The sequence below is a fragment of the Bufo bufo genome, chromosome 6 (assembly GCF_905171765.1).
Source record: "Bufo bufo chromosome 6, aBufBuf1.1, whole genome shotgun sequence".
Lineage (NCBI taxonomy): Eukaryota > Metazoa > Chordata > Amphibia > Anura > Bufonidae > Bufo > Bufo bufo.
In genome coordinates this window covers 291,515,420-291,531,059 of record NC_053394.1, presented here as the reverse complement: position 1 = coordinate 291,531,059, position 15,640 = coordinate 291,515,420, and the positions used below count along the sequence as shown (strand labels likewise).

Sequence of the window (15,640 nt, the reverse complement as noted above, 5' to 3'; positions counted from 1 at the left end):
AAGTGTTAGAATATACTGTCGGATTTGAGTTTTCACGAAGTGAAAACTCATCTCTGAAAAAGCTTTTATGCAGACGGATCTTCGGATCTGTCTGTATGAAAGTAACCTACGGCCACGGATGCCAATCTTGTGTGCATCCGTGTTCTTTCATGGACCCATTGACTTGAATGGGTCCGTGAACCGTTGTCCGTCAAAAAAATAGGACAGGTCCTAATTTTTTGACGGACAGGAAACACGGATCACGGATGCGGCTGCAAAACGGTGCATTTTCCAATTTTTCCACGGACCCATTGAAAGTCAATGGGTCCGCGAAAAAAAACTGAAAACGGCACAACGGCCACGGATGCACACAACAGTCGTGTGCATGAGGCCTTAAACTGAGGAATTCACCAGGACTAATTCCTCTATGATCTTATTCTCATTTTAATTTATATTCATTTATATTCATTTATTGATTTTATAAATACCATATAGCATGCGATTATATATGTTTAATAAGGATTTTATGTGATATAACATACCATTTGGTTTGAATAAAATATATTGTTTACACAAACTCCCCATGTGCAGCTGAATGAAGGTGTGCCATACTACTTTCTAATCAAGTAAACTTGAATACTTTGCTTTATTTTTCTGCTGCTGTTCTAATCTCTCGCTGTCTCTTATAAGAGTGAGGTGACCTGTGACCTGTGACCTGTTTTGCTGAGTAGTGGTCTTTGGCTCTGTTTTGCCTCTTAGAGGTACTAAGTCCTTTTATATTTTAGGAGTGTGCTGCTCTCTGAGCTACTTTCCAAAACCTCCTGCAGCAGTCAAGGGAAACACTCCCTCAACACATCATGCTACTTCACTTTCTTGCTCCAACTCTCAACTTCTCCACACTGGAATCTACTACAGATTCCTCCAACCCCCCTTCCCCTTGGTAGGAAACAGGACTAGCCCACTTCTGCCCAAAAAGGGGAGAATGGAATGGTAAGTTCCATTCTATCTAAAGGTACTCTCTGCCAGATACAGTATCACAGGATCTGGAATTAAATACACATGTGACATTCTTTGCTAGCCATAAGAGACAGTAGCTAGGTGTAGGAATGGTAGTGCCCCCTCTGGGGTACTACACAGGGCCAAGTAATCACTGTAAAGGCAACACTGGAAAAGTGCTCGGGGATGAAATGGGTGAGTATACATTCTTTTAAGAAAATTGCTGCATTGTGCGGCATTTTTTAATAATTCAGACAGCATCAATATTCCAATATATTTTTTACAACCCAGGAGCAGCATCAAATCTTTATAAACCCTTTGCTTATTGCTGCATTAATTTCAGTGACAGATATCAGAGTTACTATTTATTCCCATCAATAGTTTTTTGCTTTTTATTTCCTTCATTGTTCAGGCTCCATCTTTCCTGACCCATGTTTTCTACAAAGCAGTGACCTCCCTCCTCCTCCAGAGCCTGAAGTAAATGGTTCACTGTGGCTCCCTGCTCCTGTTATAGAAGGTATTTTTGCAAACTTATTTTGGAACTTTATATCCTAATCATGCCCTATAAAAATGGGAAGCATCACTGAATAATACAGACAGGCAGAATCCAAAAGAGCAACACTGAAGCTGTTCTTACATATTTTACAGTATACTGTACACTCAGCATATTTACACTCAGCATATTTACATTCAGCTTATTTCTTTACTTGAAGTTTGTGTAGATTGGTGCCATCTAGTGGAGCTATTGTACATAGCAGGACTTTTTTGACCCCTCCGCAAACATTTAATATAACTTTAATAGGTTTTCCTGCCATAGACATTTATGGCATGTCCATAATAGGTTGAGGTCCCACATCTAGAGTAAGGAGGTCTTCTGATACCTGTATTGCCAGATGAGGAAGCTGCTGTATCTAAGCGAAGACCAAATGGAGAGGTGACCACTCATGTTCACAGCTCTCTCCATTCAAGTCTATGAGAGTTCCAGTGATGTAGAATGGAATGAAGAACCACTTGTATGGAGAGCGCCACACTGGAGACATGCATGGCCATGTCTTCATTTAATTTCTTACTCAATGCAGCAACCAGCAAAGGGGGATCGGGGGGTCTTTCGTTCTCCCAATAGGTGGGGGTCTGAGAGGTGTGACATTTATGACATATCCTGGGTTGACAAAACCACTAAGGTTGTTCCAGCACAGAGTAGACTGCTGGATCCCCATTGACTGTAATCAGGGCCGGGGCAATGTATTTCGTCGCCCTAGGTGGAGCAGGCAAATTGCTTCCTCCCCCAAAAAAAATAAAAAATAAAAACAATTAAAAGCAACATTACTACTAATAAAAATATTAACGCACACAAGAAGCAGTGAAGGGCAGATCCAGTGACTTACAGGTGAAGTCCCCATGGATTTAATTTGTTCACTTTCCTTTTCTTCCCCATTTGGTCCAGACTCCAGACCATCATGGGCACGCCTTTGGTCAGGGGTCTGCAGCCCCATCTGCCACATAAGACCAGTATTACTATATGACACATGGTAGATAGGGGACTGTTACAGTAAAATGCCCCCCCCCCCACACACACACACACACACACAGCCTAGTGTCAGTATTTAATACTTACCACCCTGGTGCCAGTATATAATGCCTCCCCACCCACCTAGCGCCAGTATATAATGCTCTCTCCCCCACTTTAGTGCCAGTATAAAATGCTCAACCCACCATAGTAGCAGTATATAATACTCTTCCCCCCACCCTAGTGGCAGTATATAATGCTCCTCCTCCTACACTAGTGCCACTATATAATGCTCTCCCCACCCCCTGCCAGTATATAATGCTTTCCCCAACCTAGTGCTAGTATATAATGCTCCTCCCCCCACCCTAGTGGCAGTATATAATGCTCCTCCTCCTACACTAGTGCCAGTATATAATGCTCTCCCCACCCAACTGCCAGTATTTAATGCTTTCCCCAACCTAGTGCTAGTATATAATGCTCCTCCCCCCACCCTAGTGCCAGTATATCATGCTCCTCTTCCCACTCTAGTGGCAGTATAAAATGCATCCCCCCCAACCCCAGGTGCCAGTATAAAATGCTCTCCCCGACCCTAGTGCCAGTATATAATGCCCCGCCCCCCCCCCCCCTCCACGCTGGTGCCAGTATATAATGCTCCCCCCACCATAGTGCCAGTATATAATTCTCCTCAACCCTAGTTGCAGTATATAATACTCTTCCCCCTACCCTAGTAGCAGTATATAATGCTCTCCCCCTATCCTAGTGCCAGTATAAAATGCATCCCCCCACCCTAGTGCCAGTATAAAATGCTCTCCCCCCTCCATCAAAGTGCCACTCTAGTGCCAGTATATAATGCTCACCCACCCTAGTGGCATTATATAATACTCCCCCTCCCCATCCTAGTGCCAGTATATAATGCTCCCCCTCCCCATCCTAGTGCCAGTATATAATGCTCCCCATCCTAGTGCCAGTATATAATGCTCCCCCTCCCCATCCTTGTGCCAGTATATAATGCACTCCCTCCCCCTGTAGTGCCAGTATATAATGCACCCCCTACCCCCTGTAGTGCCAGTATACAATGAACCCCCCTGCAGTGCCAGTTTATAATGCACCCCCTTCCCCCCTGTAGTGCCAGTATATGATGCACCCCCCTCCCCCTGTAGTGCCAGTATATAAAAAAAACAACAACAAAAAACCACATACCTCACTCCCATTCCTCCGCCGCCATTTGAGATGGATGCAGGCCACACTATGACATGATCATGCGAAATCCGGTGTACGTGGGCGCTTGACCTTTTGTGCCACTCTACTCACCTACCCCTCATCCTGGCCCTGACTGTAATGAGGTTCAGCAGTGATCCAGCCACTTTCCAGTATAAATACCAGGTTTCGGCTAGTCAAAAAACACTGGATGCAACAGTTTTTTGCCCCGCCAACCGCCGGTATTTGTGCCAGATCAAGCAGCCGCATCTCCTTGAAAGAGATGTCAACGAGGCCTTAGAAAAATCCAGGTTCCACCAACCCTGATCAAAAAAAAATATGTGTTAGGGCTGTATTACACCAACAGATTATCTGACCAATTTCTGTCCAATCAGACCAATAGTTGGTGTGTGTATAACACAAGATCTGTGTGTGTAAACAGCCATTTGACCAATGATTGGTCAGAAAATCTGTCAGATAATCTGTTGGTGTAATACAGCCCTTAGTAAATAACCTGCAGAGATGAATGCAGTTATCAGTTTTACCACTAGATGGCACAGTGAGGTTTTCTGAGGCTTCATTCATTTTATCTGGCTTGTAGTACTGATTGCAATAATTTCACCCTTTTTAGATGTCCAAATGCCCATTTGTAAATCCACAGTAAATCCACAGTAGTAAATGTTTCCAACCTCCACTAGCCTTTGACAATGAAGAGCATTTACTATGGCCATTAGGAAATAGTATGTTATTTTACCTTTGATCCAACCTCTATTTATAACACATTTCCAGTGGTGAATAAATGTTTTTTGCACAAATTGAGAATATTATGTACATTTTAAATATGGGGCTTCTGTCATTTGGAATATGGAGTGTAAGATAAGTTTAAAGAAGTTTTTATGGAACATTGCTGGTCCATATGTAGGGTAGGGCAGGCCATAAATATGTAATTGGTGCAAGTCCGTTCATTCACCAGCAGAATGGAGAGACCATGACACTTGCTGGAACACCATGGTAGTACCTAACACAGCACCTCCGTGTGGCTGTATCTGGTGCTATGGGGATGAACTGCAGTACCACACACATCAGAAGCAGGCACTGCAGTAAGTTCCAGAGAGTTATGCTATTATTCATTCATGGTTGACTGTAAGAAGGAACCCAGAGGGGTAGCTATGGGAGGTGCAGTATTAGCAGTTGCACCTGGACCCTGGTACCTGGGAGGGTCCAAAGGCCCCTCTGCCACATAAAGTACACCAGTAATGGCATATGTTAGTTTGGTGTCCTGTTAGGCTTTTTTATATTTTTTTGCTTGTTTTTTGCAGATCCATTGTAATAATTCCTATTCTTTTCCACAAATGGACAAGACTAGGATGTGTTATCCACATTGTTTGCGGCCCAATTGAAATTAATGGGTCCACATCCAATCCACATTGGATGCGGAGCAAAAATACGGTCGTGTGAATGGGGCCTTAGCTTGTCTGCCCTGTCAGCTCTTACATGCAGAAGGCAGGAAGACCAGTGTTAAGCTACATCCCATAGAACTACACTGGAGAGTCAGCACACATAGTATGAACAGGCAGTGTGGGTCAGAAAGTTCTCATAATGTAAAAGCTAAAAAATGTATGGATGCATCTTAGTTAAATGGGTTCACCGGGAATTAAAAAAATGACAATATTTAAAGGGGTTGTCCGGGTTCAGAGCTAAACCCGGACATACCCATAATTTCACCCAGGCAGCCCCCCTGATGTTAGCATCGGAGCATTTCATGCTCCAATGCTCTCCTTTGCCCTGCGCTGGATAGTGCAGGGCAAGGGTTCTTTTATTTACAATAACACACTGCCGGGCGGAGGCTTCCGCCCAGCAGTGAGCCCAGTGACATCACCGGCACTGATGGGCGGGCTTTAGCGCTGCCCTAGCCTGTAAAACGTCTAGGGCAGCGCTTAAGCCCGCCCATCAAAGCCGGTGACATCACCGAACACACTGCTGGGCAGAAGCCTCCGCCCGGCAGTGTGTTATTGTAAATAAAAGAGCCCTTGCCCTGCGCGATCCAGCGCAGGGCAAAGGAGAGCATCGGAGCATAAAATGCTCCAATGCTAACATCAGGGGGGCTGCCTGGGTGAAATTATGGGTATGTCCGGGTTCAGCTCTGAACCCAGACAACGCCTTTAAATATAACTTAACTATAAATACATTCCCAAGTACCTTTCATTAGATATAATGGCTCATTTTGTATAAGGAGCAATCAGGGAAATAAAATGGCTGCCATCCTATTAGTACATACAAATCTGTCCTAATCACACAGTAGGACAAGTTACTTCACAACACTGAGCTAAAGAGCTGCTTTATCCTCCTCTCTGCTCTGCTTGTCGGGGATTATGATCCTGAATATAGATGATAAGATCTTCAGCTGAATCTCTGTAGGAATGGAGTTCATGAGGAGACATGAAGTACAGAGAGGACGGACAGGACAGACTGTAGTAATGTGGAGCTGTGGTAATGGAGACTGCTGCTCATTATTCACATCACCACCTCCTCTCTGTACTTCATGTCTCCTCGTGACTCCATTCCTATAGAGATTCATCTGAAGATCTTATCAGCTGTATGCAGGATCATAATCCCTGACAAGCAGAGCAGAGAGGAGGACGAGGCAGCTCTTTAGCTCAGTCTTCTGAAGTAACTTGTTCTCCTGTTTGATTAGAACAGGTTTTCTGTGTACTAATAGGACGGCGGCCATTTTATTTCTCCTGATCACTGGCGTAACTATAGGGGTCTCAGTGGTCGCAGTTGCCCCCCGTAGGGCCCCACTTGCCAGTTGTACTGTACCTTTCCCTTTATAAGATGCAATGCATCTTATAAAGGGAATACTAGTGATCGCTTCCACAACGGAAGCACTCACTAGTATGCAGGAGGAGGAGAGAGAAGCGCTGTGAGTGCTGTCCTGTACTTACCCCTCTTCCTGCTAGCTCTTCTCAGGGCCCGTGCTGCTGTGTCCTGGCTGCCTGCAGCATCAGGACGTACAGAGTGCACTCTGACCTGAAGCTAGATTAGGTCAGGTGACTGCAGCGCGGGCCCTGAGAAGAGAAGACAGCCAGGACAAGGAGAGTGGCGGCAGGAGAGGTAAGTTACTTTATTATTTTACAGTCTGATCTGAGGTCTGATATGGAGGTCTAATGGAGGGGTCTGACTGGGGGGTCTGGATTGGTTTCACTGGGGGTCTGGAGACTTCACACTGGGGAGGTCTAATGGGGGGGTCTGGAGGTTTGACTGGGGGTCTGGAGTGGTCTAATGGGGGCTCTGGAGGTCTGACTCAGGGTCTGGAGTGGTCTAATGGGGGTCTGGAGGTCTGACTGGCGGTCAGATATGGGGGTCTGGAGTGTAATGGGGCTCTGGAGGTCTGGTCTGAGATCTGATACGGGGGTCTGAAGGTCTGGTCTGAGGGTCTGGAGGTCTAGAGGGTCTTATCTGAGGTCTGATATTGGGTCGGGGTCTTACATGAAGGTCTAATGGGGGTCTGATCTGAGGTCTAAAACTGGGGTCTGACATAGAGGTTAAATGGGGTTTGGTCTCAGATGGGGGGATCTTATTTAGGGTTTTATATGGGGGTCTGATCTGAAAGGAAGGGGGTATATTTTTTTACTAGCGCACAATATAAAGGGGTGTTTTTGTACTGTGTGGTACCAGTATTTTCAGGGGGACTGTTCCCGCAGAAAAGTACTGGGGAGCACAGTGGACACAGTATTGGGGGTGGCAGGATGGGCTGTTGAGAAGGTGGGAGGATGATGGAAAAGTAGGAAAGTAAGATGTCTGTTTGTTAAAGGGCTTCTACCAGCAGAAATACTGTTATGTAGCTGACTGACATTAGCGATGCGCTAATGTCAGCACTACATAACAGTATGTTTCTAACATTTGTCCCTGCAGCCTTTTTTGTAAAATAAGCACTATTATAATATGCTAATGAGCCTCTAGGTGCTATGTGGGCGTAAAATCAGCACCTAGAGGCTCTGTCCACTCACGCTTTATCCCGCCCAGTTCCTCTGTTCTGCCCGCCCAGCTCCTCTTGATTGATGCCATGGTCCACCGCATCGTTGACGAAATCCCACGCCTGCGCTGTTTACCTCTGTCTTCGGCGCAGGCGCAGTGAGTGAAGGCCGCTCTCCTGATGCCGGCTTCCTCACTGTGACGTAGTCGGCGCAGGCGCAGTGAGGAATCCGACACCAGAAGCGCATCATTCACTCACTGCGCCTGCGCCGAAGACAGAAGTAAACGGCGCAGGCGCGGGATTTCGTCAACAATGCGGTGGACCGTGGTATTAATCAAGAGGAGCTGGGCGGGAAGAACAGGGGACCTGGGCGGGATAAAGCATGAGTGGACGGAGCCTCTAGGTGCTGATTTTACACCCACATAGCACCTAGAGGCTCATTAGCATATTATAAAAGTGCTTATTTTACAAAAACGGCTGCAGGAACTAATGTTAGAAACATACTGTTATGTAGTGCTGACATTAGCGCATCGCTATATCAGTCAGCTACATAACAGTATTTATGGTGGTAGAAGCCCTATAAACTCTGCAGAGACGAGGCACGGCTGAAAGAAGTCACCATGGTGGTCTGGTCTGACAGGAAAAGAAGAGGAAAGAGAACGTCTACATCAGAGAAGAGAAGTCACTAGATGTAAGAGGTACATATGTGGCGCTGCATGACCCTGTATGTTCTGTAGCGCTGTATGGAATGTTTTCCAAGTATGTCTTTAATGGGGCTGTCAGTTGTTGTTTTTTCGTACTAGCGCTGCCTTCTCTGCTCTGTTTACCTGCTCATCACTGCAAATGCTGCAACGAGCAGGTGAACAGAGCAGAGAAAGCAGCTCTCATATGAGCGCTGCCCTCTCTTCAAACAGCTGATCGGCGGGGGTGCTGGGTATCTGACCCCCACCGATCTGATATTTATGACCTATCCTGAGGATAGGTCATCAGTAGTAAAAAGAGGACTACCCCTTTAACAATAGGACTGGAAGGAAGGGGTTATGTTGAGAATTTGGCATGGGGGGGGGGGGGGTTTACATTTTTGCCTCGGGCCGCAGAAAAGCTAGGTGCGCCAGCGCTGAGTGAAGGGGAAGGGGGGTAAGGTGAACTCTTGCACCAGGCCCCATGAGCCTTTAGCTACGCCCCTGTCCCTGATGATTGCTCCATAGACAAAATGAGCCATTATAACTAATGAACGGTATTTGGGAATATATTTATAATAAAGTAATATTTAAGTATTTTCATTTTCTTAATTCCCAGAGAATCCCTTTAAGGGTGTGACATATTACACTGCTAGAATACTGGTGGTCCGTTAGAAATATATGTAAAAAAAAAAAAACAACAGAGTGCTACTTTAAGCTAAATATTTATCAAGCTGATACGAATATGGTTAAAATGAGTTTTTAATGAGCTGTCAGCAGGGGCGGATTGGCCATAGACCTTACAGAGGGCCGCCCAAGCCCCTATTTTGGCCGCTGGCTGGGTACATAATAAGCTATCAGTGGTAATTAACTCTATTAGAATTGGGTACTCATGTACCCAGCCAGCGACATGTCCTCCTGAATTCAACTATGTCCCTCATCTCACCTCCTAAGCACCCTTCTCCATATCTTAATCAGAGACAACTGGAAGAGGAGGATAGGAAATGGCCTCTATTGATGGCCAACTCAGAGGGACAGCTTTTGGGGCAGTACATTGAATGGCACTGTGGTATGTGGTATTTTGCACTATGGTATTGCTGACACGCCTACTTTTGTTGCCCCGCCTCCTGTCAATTTAGACCCTCCTACAATATGGGGACACTTTTAGGTATTTTTTTCCAGTGCCACTTTAGGTTCCCAATCCGCCCCTGGCTGTCAGGAAACTAGAGGTCAGAGCTACAGATGGAGAATTCAGTGAGAAGGAGAAGCCACAGTCTGCAGATCCAGTGAAACTGAAGGCAGAGGACAACCTATTAAGACCAATTGGAAAAAATTATTTTTTTAGCTCAAGATAATGAGAATGCAAAAATAAAAAATAAAAGTAACTTCAAAGGTGTCCATAGACTTATGGACAAATATAGAACATATGTAGAATATATGGATTGGTAACTAAAGGTAACAAAATTCTCCAGAGGAGTCTACCAATGCCTGAACAGGGGCAAAAACAAAGCTATGCAGATTGGTCATGACTATCCCAACGCCATGGTCCTATAGTATATATAATATTATATATTCATATGCTTGCAGGTCTGACATCCTCAGTTTGGACACAACATTCTGCTGATGACATCCCTCCACCTCCTGCTCCAGACTATGAAATCACACAGATATTCTGGCCAGGGGAGAACGGTATGTCAGGTGTAGATGCCAATATTGTATGCCATATTATATATATATACAGTACAGACCAAAAGTTTGGACACACCTTCTCATTCAAAGAGTTTTCTTTATTTTCATGACTATGAAGGCATCAAAACTATGAATTAACACATGTGGAATTATATACATAACAAACAAGTGTGAAACAACTGAAAATATGTCATATTCTAGGTTCTTCAAAGTAGCTACCTTTTGCTTTGATTACTGCTTTGCACACTCTTGGCATTCTCTTGATGAGCTTCAAGAGGTAGTCCCCTGAAATGGTCTTCCAACAGTCTTGAAGGAGTTCCCAGAGATGCTTAGAACTTGTTGACCCTTTTGCCTTCACTCTGCGGTCCAGCTCACCCCAAACCATCTCGATTGGGTTCAGGTCCGGTGACTTTGGAGGCCAGGTCATCTGGCGCAGCACCCCATCACTCTCCTTCATGGTTAAATATCCCTTACTTTCAAAGTTTACCCAATTTTTCGGCTGACTGACTGACCTTCATTTCTTAAAGTAATGATGGCCACTCGTTTTTCTTTACTTAGCTGCTTTTTTCTTTCCATAATACAAATTCTAACAGTCTATTCAGTAGGACTATCAGCTGTGTATCCACCTAACTTCTCCTCAACGCCACTGATGGTCCCAACCCCATTTATAAGGCAAGAAATCCCACTTATTAAACCTGACAGGGCACACCTGTGAAGTGAAAACCATTTCAGGGGACTACCTCTTGAAGTTCATCAAGAGAATGCCAAGAGTGTGCAAAGCAGTAATCAAAGCAAAAGTTGGCTACTTTGAAGAACCTAGAATATGACATATTTTCAGTTGTTTCACACTTGTTTGTTATGTATATAATTCCACATGTGTTAATTCATAGTTTTGATGCCTTCATAGTCATGAAAATAAAGAAAACTCTTTGAATGAGAAGGTGTGTCCAAACTTTTGGTCTGTACTGTATATATAATATATATATATATATATATATATATATATATAAACCTTTGTTTGTGTCACCGTTTAGGCACACTACTATGACTATCACAGAAATGTATACTGTAAATAACACTAAATATTTAAAACCAAAGAACTATACAGAACCCTTGCTAACTGCAATGGGACCACTAGATGTCAGTATAGAACAGCAGTACAATAGCTCCCTTCAGGATTTTTCCAGTTTATGTATATAATCATTGGGGGAGATTTATCAAAACTGGTGCAAAGGAAAACTGATCTTGTTCAGGATCCAGGATCCTGCATGCAGGACTTTTTTTCCCATCTTAAAAAACAGATCTCAGACGGAAATGGCTCAAACAGATGGGAAATAGGCCGGCAGGAGACACTGAAACATCATTTTTTTTGTTTTAAAAAAGCTGTTATTGTATAAAACTTAATTAAATTAAAAATGTATACATATTAGGTATCGCCGCGTCCGTAATAACCTGCTCTATAAAAATATCACATGACCTAACTCCTCAGATGAACACTGTAAAAAAAAAGCAATTTTTTGTCATCTTACATCACAAAAAGTGTAATAGCAAGCGATCAAAAAGTCATATGCACCCCAAAATAGTGCAAATCAAACCGTCATCTCATCCCGCAAAAAATAAGACCCTACCTAAGATAATCGCCCAAATACTGAAAAAACTATGGCTCTCAGAATATGGAGACACTAAAACATGATTTTATTTTGTTTCAAAAATGATATTATTGTGTAAAACTTCCATAAATAAAAAAAAGTATACATATTAGGTATCGCCGCATCCATAATAACCTGCTCTATAAAAATATCACATGACCTAACCCCTCAGGTGAACACCGTAAAAAATAAAAAAAAAAACGGTGTAAAAAAAGCCATTTTTTGTCACCTTACATCACAAAAAGTGTAATAGCAAGCGATCAAAAAGTCATACGCACCCCAAAATAGTGGCAATCAAACCGTCATCTCATCCTGCAAAAATCATACCCTACCCAAGATAATCGCCCAAAAATTGAAAAAACTAAGGTTCTCAGACTATGGAGACGCTAAAACATGTTTTTTTTTGTTTAAAAAATGAAATAATTGTGTAAAACTTACATAAATAAATAAATAGTACATATTAGGTATCGCCGCGTCCGTAATAACCTGCTCTATGAAAATATCACATGATCTAACCTGTCAGATGAATGTTGTAAATAACAAAAAAATATCTATTTCTTGTTACCTTGCCTCACAAAAAGTGTAATATAGAGCAACCAAAAATCATATGTACCCTAAACTAGTACCAACAAAACTGCCACCCTATCCCGTAGTTTCTAAAATGTGGTCACTTTTTTGGAGTTTCTACTCTAGTGGTGCATCAGGGGGGCTTTAAATGGGACATGGTGTCAAAAAAACAGTCCAGCTAAATCTGCCATCCAAAAACCGTATGGCATTCCTTTCCTTCTGCGCCCTGCCATGTGCCCGTACAGCAGTTTATGACCACATATGGGGTGTTTCTGTAAACTACAGAATCAGAGCCATAAATATTGAGTTTTGTTTGGCTGTTAACCCTTGGTTTGTAACCGGAAAAAAAATACTAAAATGGAAAATTTACAAAAAAAGTGAAATTTAGAAATATTATCTCTATTTTACATTAATTTTTGTGGAACACCTAAAGGGTTATCAAAGTTTGTAAAAACTGTTTTGAATACCTTGAGGGGTGTAGTTTCTAAAATGGGGTCACTTTTTTGGAGTTTCTACTCTAGGGGTGCATCAGGGGGGCTTCAAATGGAACATGGTGTCAAAAAACCAGTCCAGCAAAATCTGCCTTCCAAAAACCGTATGGCATTCCTTTCCTTCTGTGCCCTGCCGTGTGCCCGTACAGCAGTTTACGACCACATATGGGGTGTTTCTGTAAATTATGTAAGCCTCACAAAGTGACTTCAGACCTGAACTGGTCCTTAAAAAGTGAGTTTTTGAAAATTTCTGAAAAATTTCAAGATTTGCTTCTAAACTTCTAAGCCTTGTAACATCCCCAAAAAAGAAAATGTAATTCCCAAAATGATCCAAACATGAAGTAGACATATGGGGAATGTAAAGTAATAACTATTTTTGTAGGTATTTCTATGTATTATAGAAGTAGAGAAATTGAAACTTGGAAATTAGCAAATTTTTCCAAATTTTGGGTAAGGCTACTTTCACACTAGCGTTTTTCTTTTCCGGCTCTAAGTTCTGTCCTAGGGGCTTAAATCCGGAAAAGAACTGATCAGTTTTATCCCCATTCATTCTGAATGGAGAGCAATCCGTTCAGGGTGCATGAGGATGTCTTCAGTTCAGTCTTTTTGACTGATCAGGCTTTTCAGAAAACCATAGCATGTTGTATTTTTACCTCCGGCCAAAAATCCAGAACACTTTGACTGAACGCCGGATCCGGCCTTTTTCCCATTGACTTGCATTAATGCCGGATCCGGCGCGGTGTGTTCCGTCAAACCGGAACGGCTTTTGCATGTTAAACCCGAAAAATGTGAAAAAACAGTTAAAGTCCATAAATGGCGGATCCGTTTTTTCCAATGCATTTTTTCATTGTGATCAAAATCCTGATCAGGATTCAAATGTAATCAGTTTTCACACGTTTTTCCAGATCCGGCGGGCAATTCCGGTGATGGAATTGAACGCCGGATTCAAACAACGCTAGTGTGAAAGTAGCCTAAATTTGGTATTTTTTTTATAAATAAAAATTTCTTTTTTTTTACTCCATTTTACCAGTGTCATGAAGTACAATATGTGATGAAAAAACAATCTCAGAATGGCCTGGATAAGTCAAAGCATTTTAAAGTTATCACCACATAAAGTGACACTGGTCAGATTTGCAAAAAATGGCCTGGTCCTTAAGGTGAAAATGAGCCCGGTCCCTAGGGGCGTTAAAGGGGTTCTCCATGAATTAATACAATTACTGAAAATACTTAAATATTAATTTATTATAAATATATTCCCAAATATCTTTCATTAGTTATAATGGCTCATTTTGTCCAGGTAGCAATCATCAGGGCAAAAAAAATGGCTGCCATCCTATTAGTACACACAAAAGAGCTGCCTCATCCTCTTCTCTGCTCTGCTTGTCAGGGATTATGATACTGAATTCAGCTGATAAGATCTTCAGCTGAATCTCTGTAGGAATGGAGCTAATGAGGAGACATGAGGTACAGAGATGAGGTGGGGATGTGGCTAATGAGCAGCAGCACTTGTATGCAGTCTCCATTACCACAGCCCCACATTACCACAGTCTGTCCGGTCCGCCCTCTCTGTACTTCATGTTTCTTCATGAACTCTATTCCTATAGTGATTCAGCTTAAGCTCTTATCAGCTGTATTCAGGATAATAATACCTGACAAGTAGAGCAGAGAGGAGGATGAGGCAGCTCTTTAGCTCAGTGCTTTGAAGTAACTTGTCCTCCTGTTTTGTAGCAATATGTTATATGCTGTGTATGGCCTCTAGGGGTCTCACTACTTAGAGATTTGTACAACTGTGTTATTGCAACTCGTTGGTTGTAGTTCATGAAGGAGCCACATGAGTAATGGCAGCCAAGATGTGCACCTGATAAAATGTCTGCTACTAACTACAGAGTGTGAGCATCTGGAGCAGGACCAACTAATAGAATATGTGTGATTAGGACAGAGTTTGTGTGTACGGTGTGAGTGCTGGAAGGTGTGTATATCCCACCCAGATACCTCAGCTGGGTGAGATAAATAAAATCCAGAAAGCTGCAGGGGTTTCAGCAAAGCATAGCTTGCCGAGACAGCTTTGTTTACATTTTGTTCTGGGCTGGATTTCATTTGGACTGGTGGATAGGTTTGTTACTGGGATCCAGTGGCGACTCTAGGATCAATATATAGGGGGGGCACAAAGATACCACAGTCAAAAATGGGGGGGCAAAAACAAATTAAGTATATATAAATAAGATTACAAAATACCAGAGAATTGCGGTCTGCAGGGATACATTTATACTAAAACTATTTACTTACAAAAGAAGCCATTCAGTCGTCTGCTGTGCCGTCCTCTGCTTGCTTCCGCGGATTCTTTCCCCTTCTTTCTGTCTCTCGTCAGTGCGCAGGCGTACTGTTATGGTGGATCTGTGGAAGACACACTGTTATGGGGGCATCTGTGGATGACACTGTTATTATGCCTCTTATTAGCCCCCATGCCTCTCATTAGCCCCCATATCAGCCCTTATGCCTCATTAGCCCCCATATGCTGCCTCTCATCATTAGCCCCCATATGCTGCCTCTCATCATTAGCCCCCATATGCCTCTCATCATTAGCCCCCATATGCCTCTCATCATTAGCCCCCATATGCCTCTCATCATTAGCCCCCATATGCCTCTCATCATTAGCCCCCTTATGCCTCTCATCATTAGCCCCCCAAATGCCTCTCATCATTAGCCCCCCAAATGCCTCTCATCATTAGCCCCCCAAATGCCTCTCATCATTAGCCCCCCAAATGCCTCTCATCATTAGCCCCCCAAATGCCTCTCATCATTAGCCCCCCAAATGCCTCTCATCATTAGCCCCCCAAATGCCTCTCATTAGCCCCCCAAATGCCTCTCATTATTAGCCCCCCAAATGCCTCTCATCATTAGCCCCCCAA

General features: G+C 43.2%; 1 protein-coding gene across 2 annotated transcripts in view; it reads left to right on the top strand.

Annotated features, from left to right (window-relative positions):
• The window catches only part of ABI3 (ABI family member 3), a 53,014-nt gene that overhangs the window by 23,026 nt on the left and 14,348 nt on the right, over nt 1-15,640 (top strand). The window contains exons 7-8 of one of the 2 annotated variants that reach the window (XM_040437259.1): nt 1,388-1,492; nt 9,923-10,024. In XM_040437259.1, the coding sequence (XP_040293193.1) occupies nt 1,388-1,492; nt 9,923-10,024 (207 nt within the window). The remainder of the gene's footprint in view (nt 1-1,387; nt 1,493-9,922; nt 10,025-15,640) is intronic. The other variant, XM_040437261.1, reaches the window with a different exon arrangement.